At 43.8% G+C, this 16944-nt stretch overlaps 1 protein-coding gene across 2 annotated transcripts in view; it reads right to left on the bottom strand.

Annotated features, from left to right (window-relative positions):
• Positions 1-16944, bottom strand: part of Vopp1 (VOPP1 WW domain binding protein) — a 78809-nt gene that overhangs the window by 38196 nt on the left and 23669 nt on the right. For both annotated transcript variants that reach the window (XM_037203779.1, XM_028895268.2), the window contains one exon: positions 74-132. In XM_037203779.1, coding sequence (XP_037059674.1) covers positions 74-132 — 59 coding nt within the window. The remainder of the gene's footprint in view (positions 1-73; positions 133-16944) is intronic.

The following is a 16944-nucleotide window of genomic DNA, read 5'->3' as shown; positions in this document are numbered from 1 at the left end:
TATTAAAGAAACTCCTCCCAGAGTGGGAGAGAAAATGAGCCCAGTCAAATCAACAGGAAAGCACAATACTTACATATAGTATGTGGGATAGAGTCCTTCAAAATACCAGCAATGTTTTTTGGCTTCTGTGCACTAGAAATAAAAGCAAAAGAAAAAAGATCGCTGTCAGTGGTGAGTAACTTGTACACTTCCGAGAAGGCCTCAGGAAGTGAACAAGGAAGAACGGCAGCGGGGGAAGCACAAAGAGCTAGCCGGTGAAGGCGGCAATCAGTGACAGGAAGAATTCAACCTCCTCCCTCCCTCGGGGCTGCTTTACTTCATCGAAACATTTCTTTTTTTGGGGGGAGCAACTATTTTTCTAGCTTCCCACACCTCTAAATACACTCCACACAAACATGTCCTTAAAAGGGGGAATGAGACAAGTCTTTAGGGGTGGAAGTTTGGATGCTGGAAATCAAAACCCAGGGGGGCCCTGTGTACTCTGGGCAAGAACTCTAACCACGGAGCACACCCGAACCCCTTTTTTAAAATGTATGATACTTCAGAGCGGTAACTAATGAATAAAACACAGCACCAGGAACTCTGTTTGCCCCAGACTTCTGTATTTGACAGACATCTCCCCCATGCTGTCACCATCTCTAGATCTTTATGCTTCACAATATCATGAAAGTCACATGCAACTATTCACTCTACAGTGGCGGACCCCTGTCTGCTGGACAGCGCAAGTCAGGTTTCCTGGGCAGCATGCAGGAGCTCCAGCCCAGGTCTTCCCTTAGATGCAGGGAAGGAGAGGGTTGCCACCACTGCCTGCCTCACCCCTCCTGCTAGTCATCTGCATTCCTTTGGGACTGACTCCCCAAGGACCTTACAAGGACTCCACGAATACCACACTTGGCTGGGACCCAGGGAGGCTGCCCATACCCTCTTTTCCCATTCTGGTCTCTCTGGGGTACACCTAATCTGTCCATCCTGTGCACCTCAGCCCATCCTCCCAGCCCGTCTCCACACCCTTGGGACTCACCACCGTCCTTGGCCAGCCTCAGGGTACACCCAATTCTCCCTCTGCTGCCCTCCACGGGGCCTACTTAAAAGACCTCCAGAGTCGGTGCCCTTCCTCCTAAGGTCTTTTTAAGAGTGGTAGACAGTGCTAAATCTCTGATCATTTACTCACCAGTATTGTGTGAATTGTTGATTGGGTTTTCCCCCCTATTAGACTGTAAAGGAGTCTAAGTATTATACTCCTTTTTCTTCATTTTAATATTGCTTGTAAGAAGCCCCATCCTGCCAGGCGGTGGTGGCACATGCCTTTAATCCCAGCACTGGGAGGCAGAGGCAGGCGGATCTCTATGAGTTCGAGGCCAGCCTGGTCTACAGAGTGAGTTCCAGGAAAGGCGCAAAGCTACACAGAGAAACTCTGTCTTGGGGGGAAAAAAAAAGTTTAAGAAGTCTCATCTTCTAACTTCTAAAAATAAAAGTGCTGCTGAACAGAAAGTGTCCTTAAAACTGAGACTGAGCAGTAAGCACTCAGGGATTGGATGGAGAGACTAATGGAAGAGTTCAAGTATGCTGTTTCCCATCACTAACAGCACTTCAGGGACCTTGATGACTTCTTACAAGCAATATTTCCTCAAGTCAATGACTCTCTTAAAGACTATGGGGACATGCACACTGTATGATACAAGTTAGTCTCAACTACATATCCCTGGGAAAATCCTGTGAGCCCACGAAACTTTATGAATACAGTTTCTCTGTCTGCTTTGGGGTTTTAATTAAAGAGATTCAGGACAGAAGACACTGTAAGGATCTGAACTAAATTAGATAAAAATCCTTATCTCCTGCAGATAAAATTATTCAATAACCAAAATTAAAAGTCAAACAAAAGAAAACATCTATACAATACAGTAAGAGTGATATCATTAAACAATCAAAAGGTTGGCAGAAAGAAAGACACAAGAAAATGATCAACTTCTACAATAGAAAATTAGAAAACAGAAAACAGGTTCAGAGATAATCTAGGGAAGGGAGGGATCCATATCTGGAAATCAAAGCAACCACTGCCCTCTTAACAAATTACAGAAAGTTGTGGGGGAGTGGGTCAGGTGGGGGGAGAAGGGTTACCAACAAAAAAACTTCATTTTCTGGCCCAAGAAGGGCCATTGCTAGGACTAACCAAATGGTGAGTAGGTGAGAGATAATCCACAAATGCCCCTGTATGGCATTAACAGTAATCTAGGAAAGCAAATTACCATGGTTTGGGGAAAGTATCACCATTTAGGAAATTTTTGAAATGACTTCTTCATGATTAACAATAATAAAGACCTTACATTATTCACTAAGAAAAAAAATAAGCATTTTGATTAAAAAAACAAAAAAAAGTAATTGGGCTGTGGTGGCGCACGCCTTTAATCCCAGCACTCGGGAGGCAGAGGCAAGCGGATCTCTGTGAGTTCGAGGCTAGCCTGGTCTACACAGTGAGTTCCAAGAAAGGCGCAAAGCTACACAGAGAAGAAACCCTGTCTCAGAAAACCAAAAAAAAAAAAAAAAAAAAAAGTAATAAAAAAGAAAGTCTTGATATTCCCTATGGATGAGAGTATTAGAAAAAAAAAAAAAAGACAAGACACATAATGCCGCAAGGAGAATAGATGTGTCTGAGGACTGCGCTTTTTCAACACATCAACAACTTTTTATTTTTTTAACGTTTGTTCATTTTTCTGTAGCAAGACTGAACCTCAAGCCTTGCCTGTGAGGCATGTGCTCCAGCCACACACCCCAGGCCAGCCTCCCCCATAATTTGTTCTCATTCTGAGACAGGAGATCATTAAGTTGCCTGCACTGGCCCTGAACATACTCTGTGCCCCAGGTAGGCCTTGAAATTGCTATCCTCTTGCGTCAGCCTCTCAAGTATTTGGGATCAAAAGCCTAAGAGTTATATAAAAAAAAGTTTAAGTGGAGTTACCCTACAATGGGGCAACAATGCCCTTACTAGACATCACAGGCTATCAAATATAAAGCCCATTGCCAGGAATGGGTTACCATTGTTGGAGTTGTTGGCCAGTGGGGTCCCATAGTCCTCCAAACATAAGAGGCAATTGCAACTACTCTTGGTTGTCCTCCAGAGTGTAATGGAAAGATTTGATCACTGAAGGCTATATACTTGAGTCAGAACCTGGAGAAATCAAGGTAGAGATCTGGAAGTGTCGTTCCTGCTGGCTAACTTTCAGAGTGCTCAAAGGTGTTATCCATGCTACCATTAATCTGACTCAGCTGTGAACTCGGAGGAGTCCAATAACAGTCAGCATGGCAAGATAAGCTCACTGGTGCACCAGTGCCATGAACACCATGGGAGTAACCAACCACTTTCTGATTGGATTTAACGCCCACTCCACATGTTGAACTCTAGCTGGCATCATTACCAGACCCAAGAACCTGTGGCTAGACAGTCACAGGCCCTTAGGGAGAGCCCACTGTCATTACTGTGCTAAGTGGACAGAGTTCCTCTCTGAACCCTCTTCTGAGAAGCCTCTTTTTGTTGACTAACTTAGAGGCCCTCAACTGGTCAATGTGCAGATAATAAGAAACTACCGAGTACTCAGTCCACTATGGGACATCTTTATCTCAGCCCCCTCCCCCAAGGCTCATGGATCACTGAAGCACAGGGAGGTCAAAAGATTGTAAGAACCAAAGGCAAGGGAACAGTATCCTACTGACAATATAATCTAGCTAACAAAGTATGCTGGCTAGTCTTATGTCAACTTGACACACAAACTAAAGTTAACTGAAAAGGAGGGAACCTCAATTGAGAAAATGCTTCCATAAGGTTTATATGGAAAGCATATTCTTAATTAGTGATTGATGGGGGAGGGCCCAATCCAATCATCCCCGAGTTCTATTAGAAAGCTTCCCAAGCCATGGGAAGGAAGCCAATAGGCAGCAGCCCTCCACGGCCTCTGCATCAGCTCTTGCCTTCAGGTTCCTGCCCTGCTTGCATTCCTGTCTTGACTTTCTTTGGTGATGAACAGCAATGTGGAAGTATAAGCTGAATAAACCCTTTCCTCCCTGACTTGCTTTTGGTCATGGTGTTTCCCTGTATCAGTAGAAACCCTAACAAAGACACAAAGTTATCATATACCCAAAGGAAGCAGTAGTAGGCATTCACTTTCATATTGTGGAGAAACAATAACTTAGAAATACTCTGCTAAGAGAGCCAACAAAATAGTATTTCTAAAATGGCATATTTTCTTCTACATTAAAAGAAAAATGAAATAATATGAGAAGTGTCAACAAGAACACACAACTCTCACCTCAAAGAATATAAAAATAGTTTATCCTGGAGTCAAATATGAGTGACCATCGCCTAGGAACACGAATTCAGACTACCACAAAGTCCAAGTCTCAATGCAGTAAAAGGTTTATGAAGTTTTATTATAAACACAGAGCAAAGAAAGTCATAGATCAAGACATTTTATAAAACACTTGTGGAAATGTTAGATAAAGGAAAGTGGGAAATCTCAGCTACTGAACACAGATGCTACATGACTACCTTTTGGTTGGTGGGAGCTAGCGGCATATCGATACATTTCAAGGGCTTTTCCTGCTGGTCCTGAGGATGTTAGGTCTGACACAAAAGTGAGTAAAGAAGGGCTGTGAAGGGGATGAAGATAACCTAAGATAAACTATGATTAGAGTAGGGATCTGCCACAATCCAACCATTCTACAATCACTGAGGTTCCTATCAGTTCTTCACCCTTCAGAAGGTTCAGTGAAAGGTGTGCTTTTTTCCCAGAAACATCTGTCCATAAAGGTGTGTGCTATTGAGAGCCAGACCAATCCAAGGCTTTCTCAGAGGCCCTTATAAAGGGACAAAAGAAAACTAGTTCTGTGTCCTTGCCCAGAGGCAGACTTGGCAAGGTCCAGTCCTGGGCTGGGACTTGGGCCTCAAAGGAAGTAAGGCTTAGAGCTTTTCTCCCTGAAGAGACTAGAGTTAATAGTTCTAAGGCCACTGTGCGCTGTCTGCAGCGCTCTTGAGATACCCTATGTTCCTATGTTTGATTCGCCTCCTGCTGCTTCACCCCATCATATGACAGTTTCTGCTGATGCTGCCCCATTTCTCCCCAGGAAACAGTATATAAAATGATGTACTTCTTAGTAAGTTCTATTGGCATAAGATACAGCTTGTATAATACTCCCAAATCCAAACTTCTATCTATTTATCCTCTGACCTCTGGTCCTCTCTCAGGACCCTGTCACTGAAGAACAACCTGCTAACCTGGATCAATGTACCGAAATATTCAAGAGAAGTTATCTTTTATATGGTAGCAGAGATTTTTTTCTAATGTATATTTTGATACTCTCCAAGTTCTTTTTTTTTTTTTTTTTTTTTTTTTTTTGGTTTTTCGAGACAGGGTTTCTCTGTGTAGCTTTGCGCCTTTCTGGGAAATCGCTTTGGAGACCAGGCTGGCCTCGAACTCACAGAGATCCACCTGCCTATGCCTCCCGAGTGCTGGAATTAAAGGTGTGCACCACCACCGCCCGGCTACTCTCCAAGTTCTTTTAGGAAACTCTTAATATTTGTTTTCAATTACATCTTAGTATCTATTAAAGAGCTAGACAATACATATGGAGAGATATTTAAGATATAAAAATAGAAGCATTTAATAAAGAAAATCATCCAATAAGGAATAATAAGCACTAACATGGGCAAAGATTATGAAAAATAACATATAAGGGTAGAAAGATGTCCCAAACAATACTCTCCATAGTCAGCAATTAAGACTGTAAAAAGGTTAATATGAAAAGTATTCTTTAGTCAACTTAAAATACTACATATGTTTACTTTCAACTTACTAAAAATAAATATTCATACATGTAGATAGTCATTGTTGGATGGCATAATCTCTTTAGAATTACTGTAAAAATACCTTTTGAGAACTGAAGTTCAAGGGGGGGGGGGTTGACTGTTTTGCACCCATACTCTTAATTTATATCAAATTCTTCTAACACTAGCCAGAATTTGCTGTGCAAAAAGACAAGAGGAACATAAGAATGTAAATCAGTGCAAAGGGGAGGGGCCACTGAAAAGCCCAAACTACAAATACTCAGGCACTTGGAAGGACTACTCACGCCCTTGTGAACAGAGTTCTCAAGATCTTCTGAACAATTTTTACAACACAATTATAAAACATAATTCAGGACAGTTGAGTGAACCAAGTTCCAGCTCCTATCTCATTTCCAAGCAGTATTTCCTGACTTTCTAGTCTATAGTCTTGCCTTTTCTATAAGATTCAATAAAGTAAAATCATTTAAGTTACATCTTCTGGATTCTGTCTGTGTTGCTGCGCTCCATTTATTTTTAGTGCTTCTATCCCACTGTGTGGGAACACCATTCACTAGTTGGTAGACATCTGTGTTGTTCCTATGTTTAGGCTAGTATGTCTGCTGCTGCTACTGATGGTGATTGATAGAAACAGGACAGGCAGTTGAGAGACAGAAGCCTCAATTCTTGTCCTTGGACAGAAACAGGAAACGTCTTACGTCTACACTGGCTGGAGGCCAGAAATATCAAAAGTGCTTGGGGGCTCTACTCTCTGCTCCGATGTCTAAATCGTTTTAGGGTTACTTCTTCAGAAGGGACACTGTTATAGTAGCTTGAACCCTAAATCCCATTTCCCTGGTAGCACTACAAAACTAAACATCAGATTTGCTACTCCTTAGAACTTAAATTGCCTTGTGAAAAGGTAGTCTTTTCAGTAAGGCAAAGTCAAAGGAATAGAATTTAAACATAGCATCCTGCCCTGGGTGTAGAGCTAAACACACTGCTGTCTCCTTTTAAGATTCAAACCAAGGGCTACAGAGATGGTTCAGTGCTTAAGAGCACCAGTTGCTCTTCCAGAGGACAGGGTTCAGGGCCCAGCACCCACAAGGTAGTTCACTGCTAATTCTAGTTCCAGGGGCTCGGATGCCCTCCTCTGGTCTCCTCGCACACCACTTAATGCGGTGCAGACATACAATATGGCCTAAACACCCAACATAAGTTCGGTGGCACACACCTTTAATCTCAGGGGCAGGAAGGTTTCTGTGAGTTTGAGGCCAACCTGATCTACATATTAAGTTCCAGGACAGGCAGAGCTATTCAGAGTTCCTGTCTCAAAAAGATAAATAAATAATAAAATAAAAAAGTTAATCCAAATTGGCCCGTCAGTCACCTGGCCCACCCCCAGCACTCTATCCTGAAAGACTTCTGAGTCACCTGACATGCTCAGGAGAGGGAAGGACCAACTACTCTCACATGTGAGAATGTGCTCAACCTTCTAAGAGGAGTCTTTCTTACGCAGCTATCAGTTGAGTTTACACCATGTAGCACTGTGGTCCCTCTGCCGTGTGGCCTGCCCACTTTCCTGCATCCTAACTTAGAGAAGTCTAATCCCCCCCGCACCTGTTCCCCCTTTTTAAATCTCTCTTTGAATACTGACCAAAGTCTGAGAACATTTTCCCTGGCGCGTCCTGAGCTTTCCCACTCCTCTAAAGCTCTGAGATCTCACCACCCTCCACCAAGGTTTGCTAAGCTCCACTGCAGAAGCCATGGTCTTATCCTTCCCTCTGCTCCATCTGCCTACTCTAAGGAGATTTGCATATCTATCAAGATTTGCAGCTTGCCTACCAAAGGGAATCCAGCAGGCCTTGCCCTTCTCCCCCATTCCCTCTACCTTGCTAAAAACTGTTAGATTACATTCCTAAAGCTAGCCCCCAAGGTCTATTCCCTTATTTGGCCACTTCCTCCTCCTGAGGCTGACTACTATAGTCCAGATATCAAAGTATTGAAGTCCAGCAATCAAAAACCCCTTTAGCTCACCTAATTGACATGCTCAATTAAAATTAAACACAATATCTTAACACTGGGTTTCCTCTTTTACCTTTATAAACCACCATTTTCCTAAGGGCCATGTCTGTCTCCTCTCTATCCAGAGGCAGTCCTTTGTCTCTCCAGGAGAAATATTCCTGTCCCCTCTCCATTATCCCCTTCCCCTTCTCCCTCACCCTCCATCTCCTGTCTTTGTCTCTTATCCCCCGCCCTTTTCCCCTCAGGGGCAAATAAACCTCCTTTGTGCTGAGAACTGGGTCTTGGGGTGTCTTGAGCTGATGCCAGGCCCTTTACCTTTTCTGTTGTTTGCTATCAAATTCAAATAAAATTATCCTTGCATTTCCTTCTGAGTCCATTTTAAAATTATTTGCTAATTAAGACTAGGAACCCAAAATGGAAACCTCAGTTTCCCTGGTAACTTGACAAACATTTGCATGCATGTCCTTATATCTTGGGTAAATGCCTAGGAATAGAATTCCTAGGCAACAAGACACACCATATATAACTTTTCAGTGTCTTTTTTTTTTTTTAAGTGACAAGCTTTTGAACTTCCTGGGCTGAGGTGACCCTACCACTTCACAGTCTCCTAATTATCTGAGAAAACAGGTATTCATCACTACTCACAGCTTCCTTGCATAACTTTTGAGAAACTGTCAGAGTTTTCCATAGCATTTATATCACTATTCACACTAAAAATGCAACAGAGCTCAAGCTTCTCCATATCCCAACTCTTATCATCTGTCCTTTTGATATTACCCATCTGGCACTGTGCTAGTATCCCATGGTGGCTTAACTGCCATTCTCATAATTTCTAATGATGCATGCTTCTTCTTCCAGCTATATTAAATGGGGGGGGGGGAATAGTAACTGATGTTACATACGTAAGGGGTGTGTGTGTGTGTGTGTGTGTGTGTGTGTGTGTGTGTGTGTGTGATTATCCACAGATGATTTTCATATGAAATCCCACTTAACACCATGGCCATGCTGAGAGTTGGATGGAATATCCATATATAAATAAGCCTAGGTCACAGAAGGGTGAATTGCAAATGCAATGCAGGAAGCAAATAAAAAATTGGAATGTGTTACGGTGGTTTCAATGTCTATGTGTTTTCTCTAAACACCGTATGGATGTCGTCATTTCTTGTGCCACCGACCACCAATCATCCTACCTTTTAGAACAGCTGCCACATCCTGCATAGGAAATGGCATGAGATTTATTGTAGACATTATTTCACTAACAGAATATAAAACTGATATCTGAACCCAAATGAAAGCGCCTCAACTCCAACAACCTTTGTGACTTATTAGGCAGGATCTTATAGCACCCTTGCAGTGGTCTGAATGAGAAGGGTCCCCACAGGCTCACATATTTGAATGCTTGGTTCAAAGCTGCTGGAACTGTTTGGGAAGGATTGGGGGCATGGCTTTGTTGGAGGAAATCTGTCACTGGGGGTAGCCTTTGATGTTTCAAAATCCCAGGCCATTCCCAGTTAGCTGTCTCTGCCTCACACCTGTGGATCAAGCTGTAAGTTCTCGGCTACTGCTCGGGAACCATGTCCGCCTGACTGCTGTCATCCTCACTGCCATTACTGTCACAGGCTCTAACCCTCTAGACCCATGAGCCCCAAATGAAACTCTTTTATAAGTTGCTTCAGCCATGGGGTTTTATCACAGCAATTGAAAAATAACTAGACAGAAGTTTGTACCAGGAGGTGGGCATTCCTGTAACAGGCCTGACCATGCTGATTGAGGGACCAATGTAGAAGACTCCAGACTAGGGAAGTGGTAGAATACTGTAAGCAGGGCTTAACAGGCCATACTAGTAAGATCTTGGAGAACAATGTGGACTATGGAGACCCAGCTCAAGAAGTTTCAGAAGGGAACAAACAATACCAGCAGCTGGGCTAGAGACCATTCTTAGGATATTTTGGCAAAGCATGTGGCTGGTTTCTGCCCATGTTATAAAATTGTGACTGAGGCAAAACTGAAAAGCTATGGACTCATTTCATTGGCACAGGAGATTTCAAGAAAGCATCATATTGACTCTGTAGTATGGTTATTAGTAATTGTTCTTAAACAGGTCTACAACAAAGAGAGCAAGCAGAGCAAAAAGAAATACAAAATGTACAGATTCAAGCAAAAAAAGAGCACCAGGCAATTTAACATTTCAGCAAGGTTTGTGTTGTAAAGAATAGGAAAGGCTTCATTCTAAATGGAATAAAGGTGTGATGCCCTTGGGGCAAGACCACACCCTGCAAGGAATTTTCTGCTCCAATAATAAAGGAAAGTTTATACAACAAAGGGAAGTTTATGCAAATGTAATTCAAGAGGGGAGTCGGGCTCTATCCCAAGATGGCAGCTGAACCTGGCAACATCAGCCATCTATTCTGACTTTAGAATTATAAAAGGATATAGGAGTAAGGGGCTGTGGAATCTACCTCCTTGGTTAAGGGGATCTGGTGAGGCCAGGTGTGTGTACGGAGGCCCTGAGAGGGCATTGCATAAAGCTGTGAAAGCAAAGGCTGGAATGAATTAGAAACACCAGAATGTTGGAGGTGCCAGAGCAGTGGGATGTCTGTCAGTGAAAACTGCACACAGGAATTAAACCTGGCCCAAGAGAGAGAAGTGTACTGCAGTAAAAACAAAGCCGGAAGCCGGGCGGTGGTGGCGCACGCCTTTAATCCCAGCACTCGGGAGGCAGAGCCAGGCGGATCTCTGTGAGTTCGAGGCCAGCCTGGGCTACCAAGTGAGTCCCAGGAAAGGCGCAAAGCTACACAGAGAAACCCTGTCTCGAAAAACCAAAAAAAAAAAAAAAAAAAAAAAAAAAAAAACCAAAGCCGGAAGGGTGGAGCTGTGGAAGCCCTTTGACATCAGGCACAGAGCTACAGGATGTGAAGTTGGACCTGCTGGATTTAAGTCTTGCTTCGGTGCAGTATTTCCTCACTATGCTCCCTTTCCTCCCTATTGGGATAGTAATGTATACTTAATGCCATTGTGTGCCTGAAATACCTGGTTTGCTTTTTGCTTTTGTTTTACAGGGAGTTACAATTAAGATACTGCTTTGAGTCTCAAAAAAGATTCTGGATTTTAAACCATGCTGAAACTGTGAGAGATTCTTGGGACTTTTTAAGTTGGTATAAATACATTCTGCATTGTGATATGGCCACAAGCCGATGGGTATCAAGAAGTGGAATACTGTGGTTTGAGTGAGAATGGAGACTATAGGCTGATATATTTGAATTCTTGGTCAAAAGAAGAACTGTTTGGGAAGGACTGGGAGGCGTGACCTTGATAGAGGAGGTGTGTCACCAGCTAGTGCTGTCCCACTCTTATGGATCAAGATAAAATCTCCTAGCTACTGCTGCAGCACCATGCCTGCCTGCCTGAGGCCATGGTAACTGCCATTATGGTCAGATTCTAACGCTGTAGAACCAGCCCCATATGAAACTCTTATAAGCTGTGTTAGTCATGGTGTTTTGTCACAGTAAGTAAAAAATAACTACAACAACACCTAAACAAAACACTATTACTTACCACATCTCCAGGAATAAAAACAAGACACCAAATACATAACAACTTTGCTAAAAGAACCACCATTCTGTGTTTTGAAAGGTCAACCACCTACAAACAAACCACAGAGAAAAAGAACCCAAAGCCCATGCAGAGGGCAACTCATGAAAAAAATTCCTTCTTCCTTCTCAGAAAAGAAATCTTAAAGAAAAAAAAAGAATTTAGTATTTTAATATACAAAAATACAAATGTATTCCCAACTCCTTGATAATGTAGAATTTACTGCTCATTATCTCACAGCAATGATAGTATAAATTTCTGGTTGGCTAGCAGATTTCTGTTTAGTTCCTAAAATAAATGAACTCCTTCTCTGGCTTTATGGTTTGACCAATAGCTTCATGGAGACTTATCTCTGTATTGTTACTGAAGTAAAAGCTTGGGCCTTGTCAGCAGGCTCAGGCACTCACTCTCCCCAGTATGCCAATCCAAGAGACAGGTAATAGTGAAGAGGTAAGAAAGACTTACTCAATGTGGGAACATGGACAAGCAGCACAAATCGAAAAGACCCAGTGTGCTGGTTGGGTTTTTTGTTGTTGTTTTGGTTTGGTTTTGTGTGTGTGTGTGTGTGTGTGTGTGTGTGTGTGTGTGTGTGTGTGAATTTGACACAAGCTAGGGGCATCTGGGAAGAGTGAAGCAGTCTGTGGCCTGTATGTGCAGCATTTCCTTGATTGATAACTGATAGGGGAGGGATCAAGTCCAGCCCACAGAAGGCAGGCAGTACCAATCCTGGCAGGTGGTCCTAAGTGTTGTAAGAAACATGCTGAGGGAGCCAGAGGAGCAATGTGGTAGCAGCGTTTCTCAATATTCCCTGCTTCAGTTCTTGTCTCTAGGTTGGTGACCTGCATGAGTTCCTGCCTTGATTTCCTTTAATGACAGAGCATGATGAGGACATCCAAGCCAAATTGACTCCTTCCTCAAGTTGGTTTTGGTTATGGTGTTTACCACAACAAAAAAGCAAATCCAGATGTTGGTACCTGAGTGTGTAGACTATTGCTGGGACTGACCTGGCCATGTTGTTTGTGGGGAGGATTATGGAAATGTTTAGAAGTCTGGGCTGGAAAATCCATGGAGTGTGCAAAGATTAATAGGCCGTTTTGTGTGAGCCTGGAAGTGATGTATTGAAAGTAATGGAAACAATGAGGCCCCAGTTGTGAAGTTCAGAGGAAAGCAAAGACTCTCAGGACCACTCATCTGAAGTACTTGATTTAAGAATCTGCAGTTTCAAGTCAGCTGGGACTACAGAATCAGCTTTGATTAACAACAGACCAGCACTAATAAAGCGAAATCTTTGCGCTACTTAAGACAACTGATGGTGGTAAACTGGAGCTGAAAAATGACCAACTATGATTACGAAGAGGCCAGCATCATTGAGGGTAAAATCATCTGGGAGTCAGCAGGCCCAAAGCTGGGAGCAGAACTTAGTAATGCGCAAAAGTCTTCCACTTGGTAGAGGTTTTGGGGTCACAGAGAGCAGAACTGAAAGGAGTCTATACTTAACTAAAGAAAGACCTGCTTATCCATGTTCACGACTACTCCACTCATAATAATCAGAAAACAGGAACATGAACTGGTGAATGGGTAATAACAATGTGGTACCTTTATACAATAGAATAGTATTCAACTGTTAAGAAAAATGAAACACTGAGGTAAAACATAGAAACAATCATCCTGAGTAAGATAACTCAGACTCAGAAAGATAAACACTGGATTTTTCTCTTATATGTGGACCTTAGCTTTTAAGCTTTAAATATGTGTGTCTCCTTTAGAATACAGGTTAGGTATTCTCTATACTTAACTACAAAGGTTAGGTCACTTGTAAGTTCTCATAGGTGAGAACAGGATTGTCCAAGCAAAGGGAAATAGACCATAGAGTCATTAAGGGAAAACTGGAAGAGCAAGAATTAAAGGTGATGAGGATAGGAGGGGATGGCAGAAGAGAGACTATGGGGAAGGATAACTCCACTAAAGGCCTTTTGAAAATGTCATATGAACACCTACTCCTGGAAAGCCTCCTAAAATGTCTACATGAACAGAGTTTAAATGGAGTTACTCTATGACTGGGAAGAACACCGGAACTAGATACGATACCCTACTAAATAAAGTCCCCACTACCAGAAATGAGTTAACCTCTTTTTTGAGTGTGTGAGGTCCAACAGACCCCCAAACATTACAGGCTATTGCCAGTGCTAAGGGTTACCCTCCACAACTTGATGGCAAGCCCCTGTTGCTGACGACACCACATACGTATGTCATAAATCTTGGAGAAATCTAACTGGTACTCTACTAGAAGCTTTAGCCCTCCTGACTATCATTCATGGTGCTGTAAGGTGCTATACATGCTGCTAGAAGAGAAAAGCATCAACTTTACCCAGCTATAAACTTGCAAGATACAGTAACAACCCGCCTGTCGATAAATACACCTTGGTCCAATGTTAGTATTCTGACCTGCCCCTTGGGGCTGCTCTGTGTCCTACTCCCCTCTCTCTCCTTCTCTCTCTCTTTCTCTCTTCTTTCCTATCTCCTCTTTGTCTCTCTATTATAATAAACCATTTTCACGTGGATGTAGCGTCTGGGTTGTGAATGTCCACCTGCCGCCCTGCCTGCATGAAGGGGTTGCCCACCAGTGTTGAGATTCCTGGCCACTCCCCAAGCTGCATGACTGCACATGCGCAGTTCAGTAGCCAAGCAAGGGGCCTTACGTCCTATGTAATACGTGCACTGAGTGCACTCATGCAGAGTGATCACGCAATCTGTGCATGTGTGGTGTAGCTCCATAAGCCCATATGCGCGTGTGCAGGGGAATCCTTAAAAAGCTGCTCACAGACTCCTCCCCCTTTTCTGCTCTCTCCCCCTCCACCATCTCTCCCTCCTCTTCACGTGTCTTTCCAACAGGCCTGACCACACATTCTGTCCTCTCCCCTCTCTCCTCCTAATAAAACTCTGATAGTGAGTTTTGTCATGCCTCTTCTCGCACAGTAACAGTGCCGCTTAATGAATTACATTGCGCTGCCACACTGCAGCATTAAAACCAACAACCAGCCCATCACTGCATCTGCCCAGCATGCCAGCATGTTTCTCTGCACACTCAGGATACCCTCGGGGTCCCCTCGTAATAATTCATAACACCAATATCACCACTAATGTCATAGGAGTAACCATCTACTTTTTTTCTTTGGATTTAAGGCCCTCTCTGTGAGATGGAATTCATATCTGACACTGTTGATGAGGCCAAGAACCAGAGGCTACATAGCTAATGGGTCCTAGGGGAAAACCTACTATGATTCTACTAAATGAACATAGCAATAAAATGCTCCTAATGACATATTGCTGTACCCACAGATCAATGCATCACTCAGTGCACATTAGAGCTTCTTCTTGCAGTAGATGTAAATTAATATAGAGACCTATAACTGAAAAATGGGACGAGATTAAGAGACTTTGTAATGCTCAGTCCTAAATGGGATGTCTGTATCCCAACCTTCTCCTCGGGGCTCAGGGATCTATGCAGAAGAGGAAGCAGTAATATTCTAAGAGCCAGAGGTGGTGGATGACTGAAGGATCCGTGTTTTCCAAACACAGTACAACAGACGCACATATGAACTCACAGAGACTGCATCAGCATGCACAAGACCCACACAAGCTCAAGCCAAACAAAACCCCAACATGGAGGGGAGGAAAGCATGGAGTCCAACCGCTAGCCAAGGAGCTATTGGCATTTGATTGCCGCTGGGGAGTGGGGGACGGGGGCGGGGGGCGGGAAGGGGTGGGGTGGGAGTCAGTTTTCTTTAGTAGAGTGATACTTGGAATACGTTAGGTCTCAAGGAAACACAGGACAAATGGCTGAGGTGCCTAGTTAACATGTCAAAGTGGATGCTGGTTACCAAGTTCTCCTAGCATCACTCAGTACCCTCTATGGAGTCCTGGCTCTTCTCAGCACTTCTCACCCACACCCTCTACCCTAAACCTCTCCAGCCCCTGAGCTTTGCTTCCCTTCCCCCAGCTTCTCTTCCCTATATAACTCAGCCATTTTGGGATCCTTGACCTCCTGGCTCCTCTCTCATGCTCTCTAGTGCTCCCCCTCCCCTTCCTCTCATGGCTCAGTCTACTCAACTGCTCATGTTCAGTCTGGACCCTTCCAGATGCCTCTGGCTGTGTTCTCCCTCATACCTACAATAAAAACCTTCTCCTTAACTGTACCTAGGAGCAGTCATGATTTCGACTTTCATTCATCTCTGATTTCAGCACAAGATGAATGAAAATGAAGATTTGGCTGCTCCTAGGTCGTTGAGGTTTCACTGTAGATGTGAGGGAGAGCACAGCCAGAGGCACCCGGAAGGGTCCAGACTGAACTGGGCCATGAGAGTGGGGTGGGGTGGGGTTAAGCAAGGGGAGAAGAGAGAAGACTCAAGAGGCCAAGGAACCAAGAGAACCAAGAGGAACCAAGACTGCACAGAGCCAAAATGGCTGAGGTTATATAAGAGAAGCTGGGGGGCTGGAGAGGTTTACGGTAGGGGAAGAGGGGCTGAGAGGACCCAGTTAGAGGGTGCCTGTGATGCCAAGAGCCTGGTGGCCAGTGTCTGCTTTGATATGTTAAATAGGCACCTCTGTTGGCCATTTGTCCTGGGATTCTAACAGTATACTGACACATTCCAGGGCAGACACAGCATCCAGGAGTAGTTGGCCAGCTGGCCAAAACAAGCTGGACTCCATGAATCTTATTCATTCTCTGAAGAGAGACAAAGAGAGAAAATGCTGTAGAGTGGGTTGGAGGAGAGGATATGATCAAAATATATTGTATGAAATTCTCAAATGATAAATCAAAATATTATTCAAACACAACAAAACAAACAAAAACAACAGCAAAACTGTGCCTTTCTGACCTTCTCCTGCCTGCTCCATATCCAGCTCTGCTCGCACATTACATACTCCAGCCCAGAAAGGTGAGTCCTGACTGCACTCCAATTCTCAGACTTAGTCCTCATCTCATAAACCCTGCCTGTGCCCTGCCCAACTCCAGACTTGGGCAATGAATTATATCCCGTGTGTTAGCCTGGCCTGCGTTCTCCTGATCTTATCTTGACCCCATCATATCTAACCTCTCGGGCCAGACTGGCCTAGACATCCTGAGCTCTACCTAGCCTGGTGAAGCTGCCTCACTCTAACTTGTTTGCATCCACCCCAATCCTCAGACCTAGTCCAAACTGCACATTCAGTGTATAGGCCTCGTGAGGAAAGACCCTGAACGCTCCAAACAGACCCCAAAGCTTGAGCTAGAATATATACCCTGTGCACAATCCCAACTCCATGTGTCTTCCTGAACTTATCCCACTCATAGCATATCCAAACTCCAAGCTCAGACAAGCACGCACCCCCTACACTCTGGCTCAGCCCAGTGAGTCGACCTTATCCTACCCTGTCTGCACACTTCCCAGGCCCCAAACCTGCCACAGCACCAATCCAGATTGGTGAGCTTCATCCACACCTCCAACTCAATATTAAGTGATTTCAATACCCAC

This window comes from Peromyscus leucopus, chromosome 3 (genome assembly GCF_004664715.2).
Source record: "Peromyscus leucopus breed LL Stock chromosome 3, UCI_PerLeu_2.1, whole genome shotgun sequence".
Classification (NCBI taxonomy): Eukaryota; Metazoa; Chordata; class Mammalia; order Rodentia; family Cricetidae; genus Peromyscus; species Peromyscus leucopus.
Note: the sequence above shows the minus strand (reverse complement) of the source record. Positions and strands in the feature narration are given on the sequence as shown.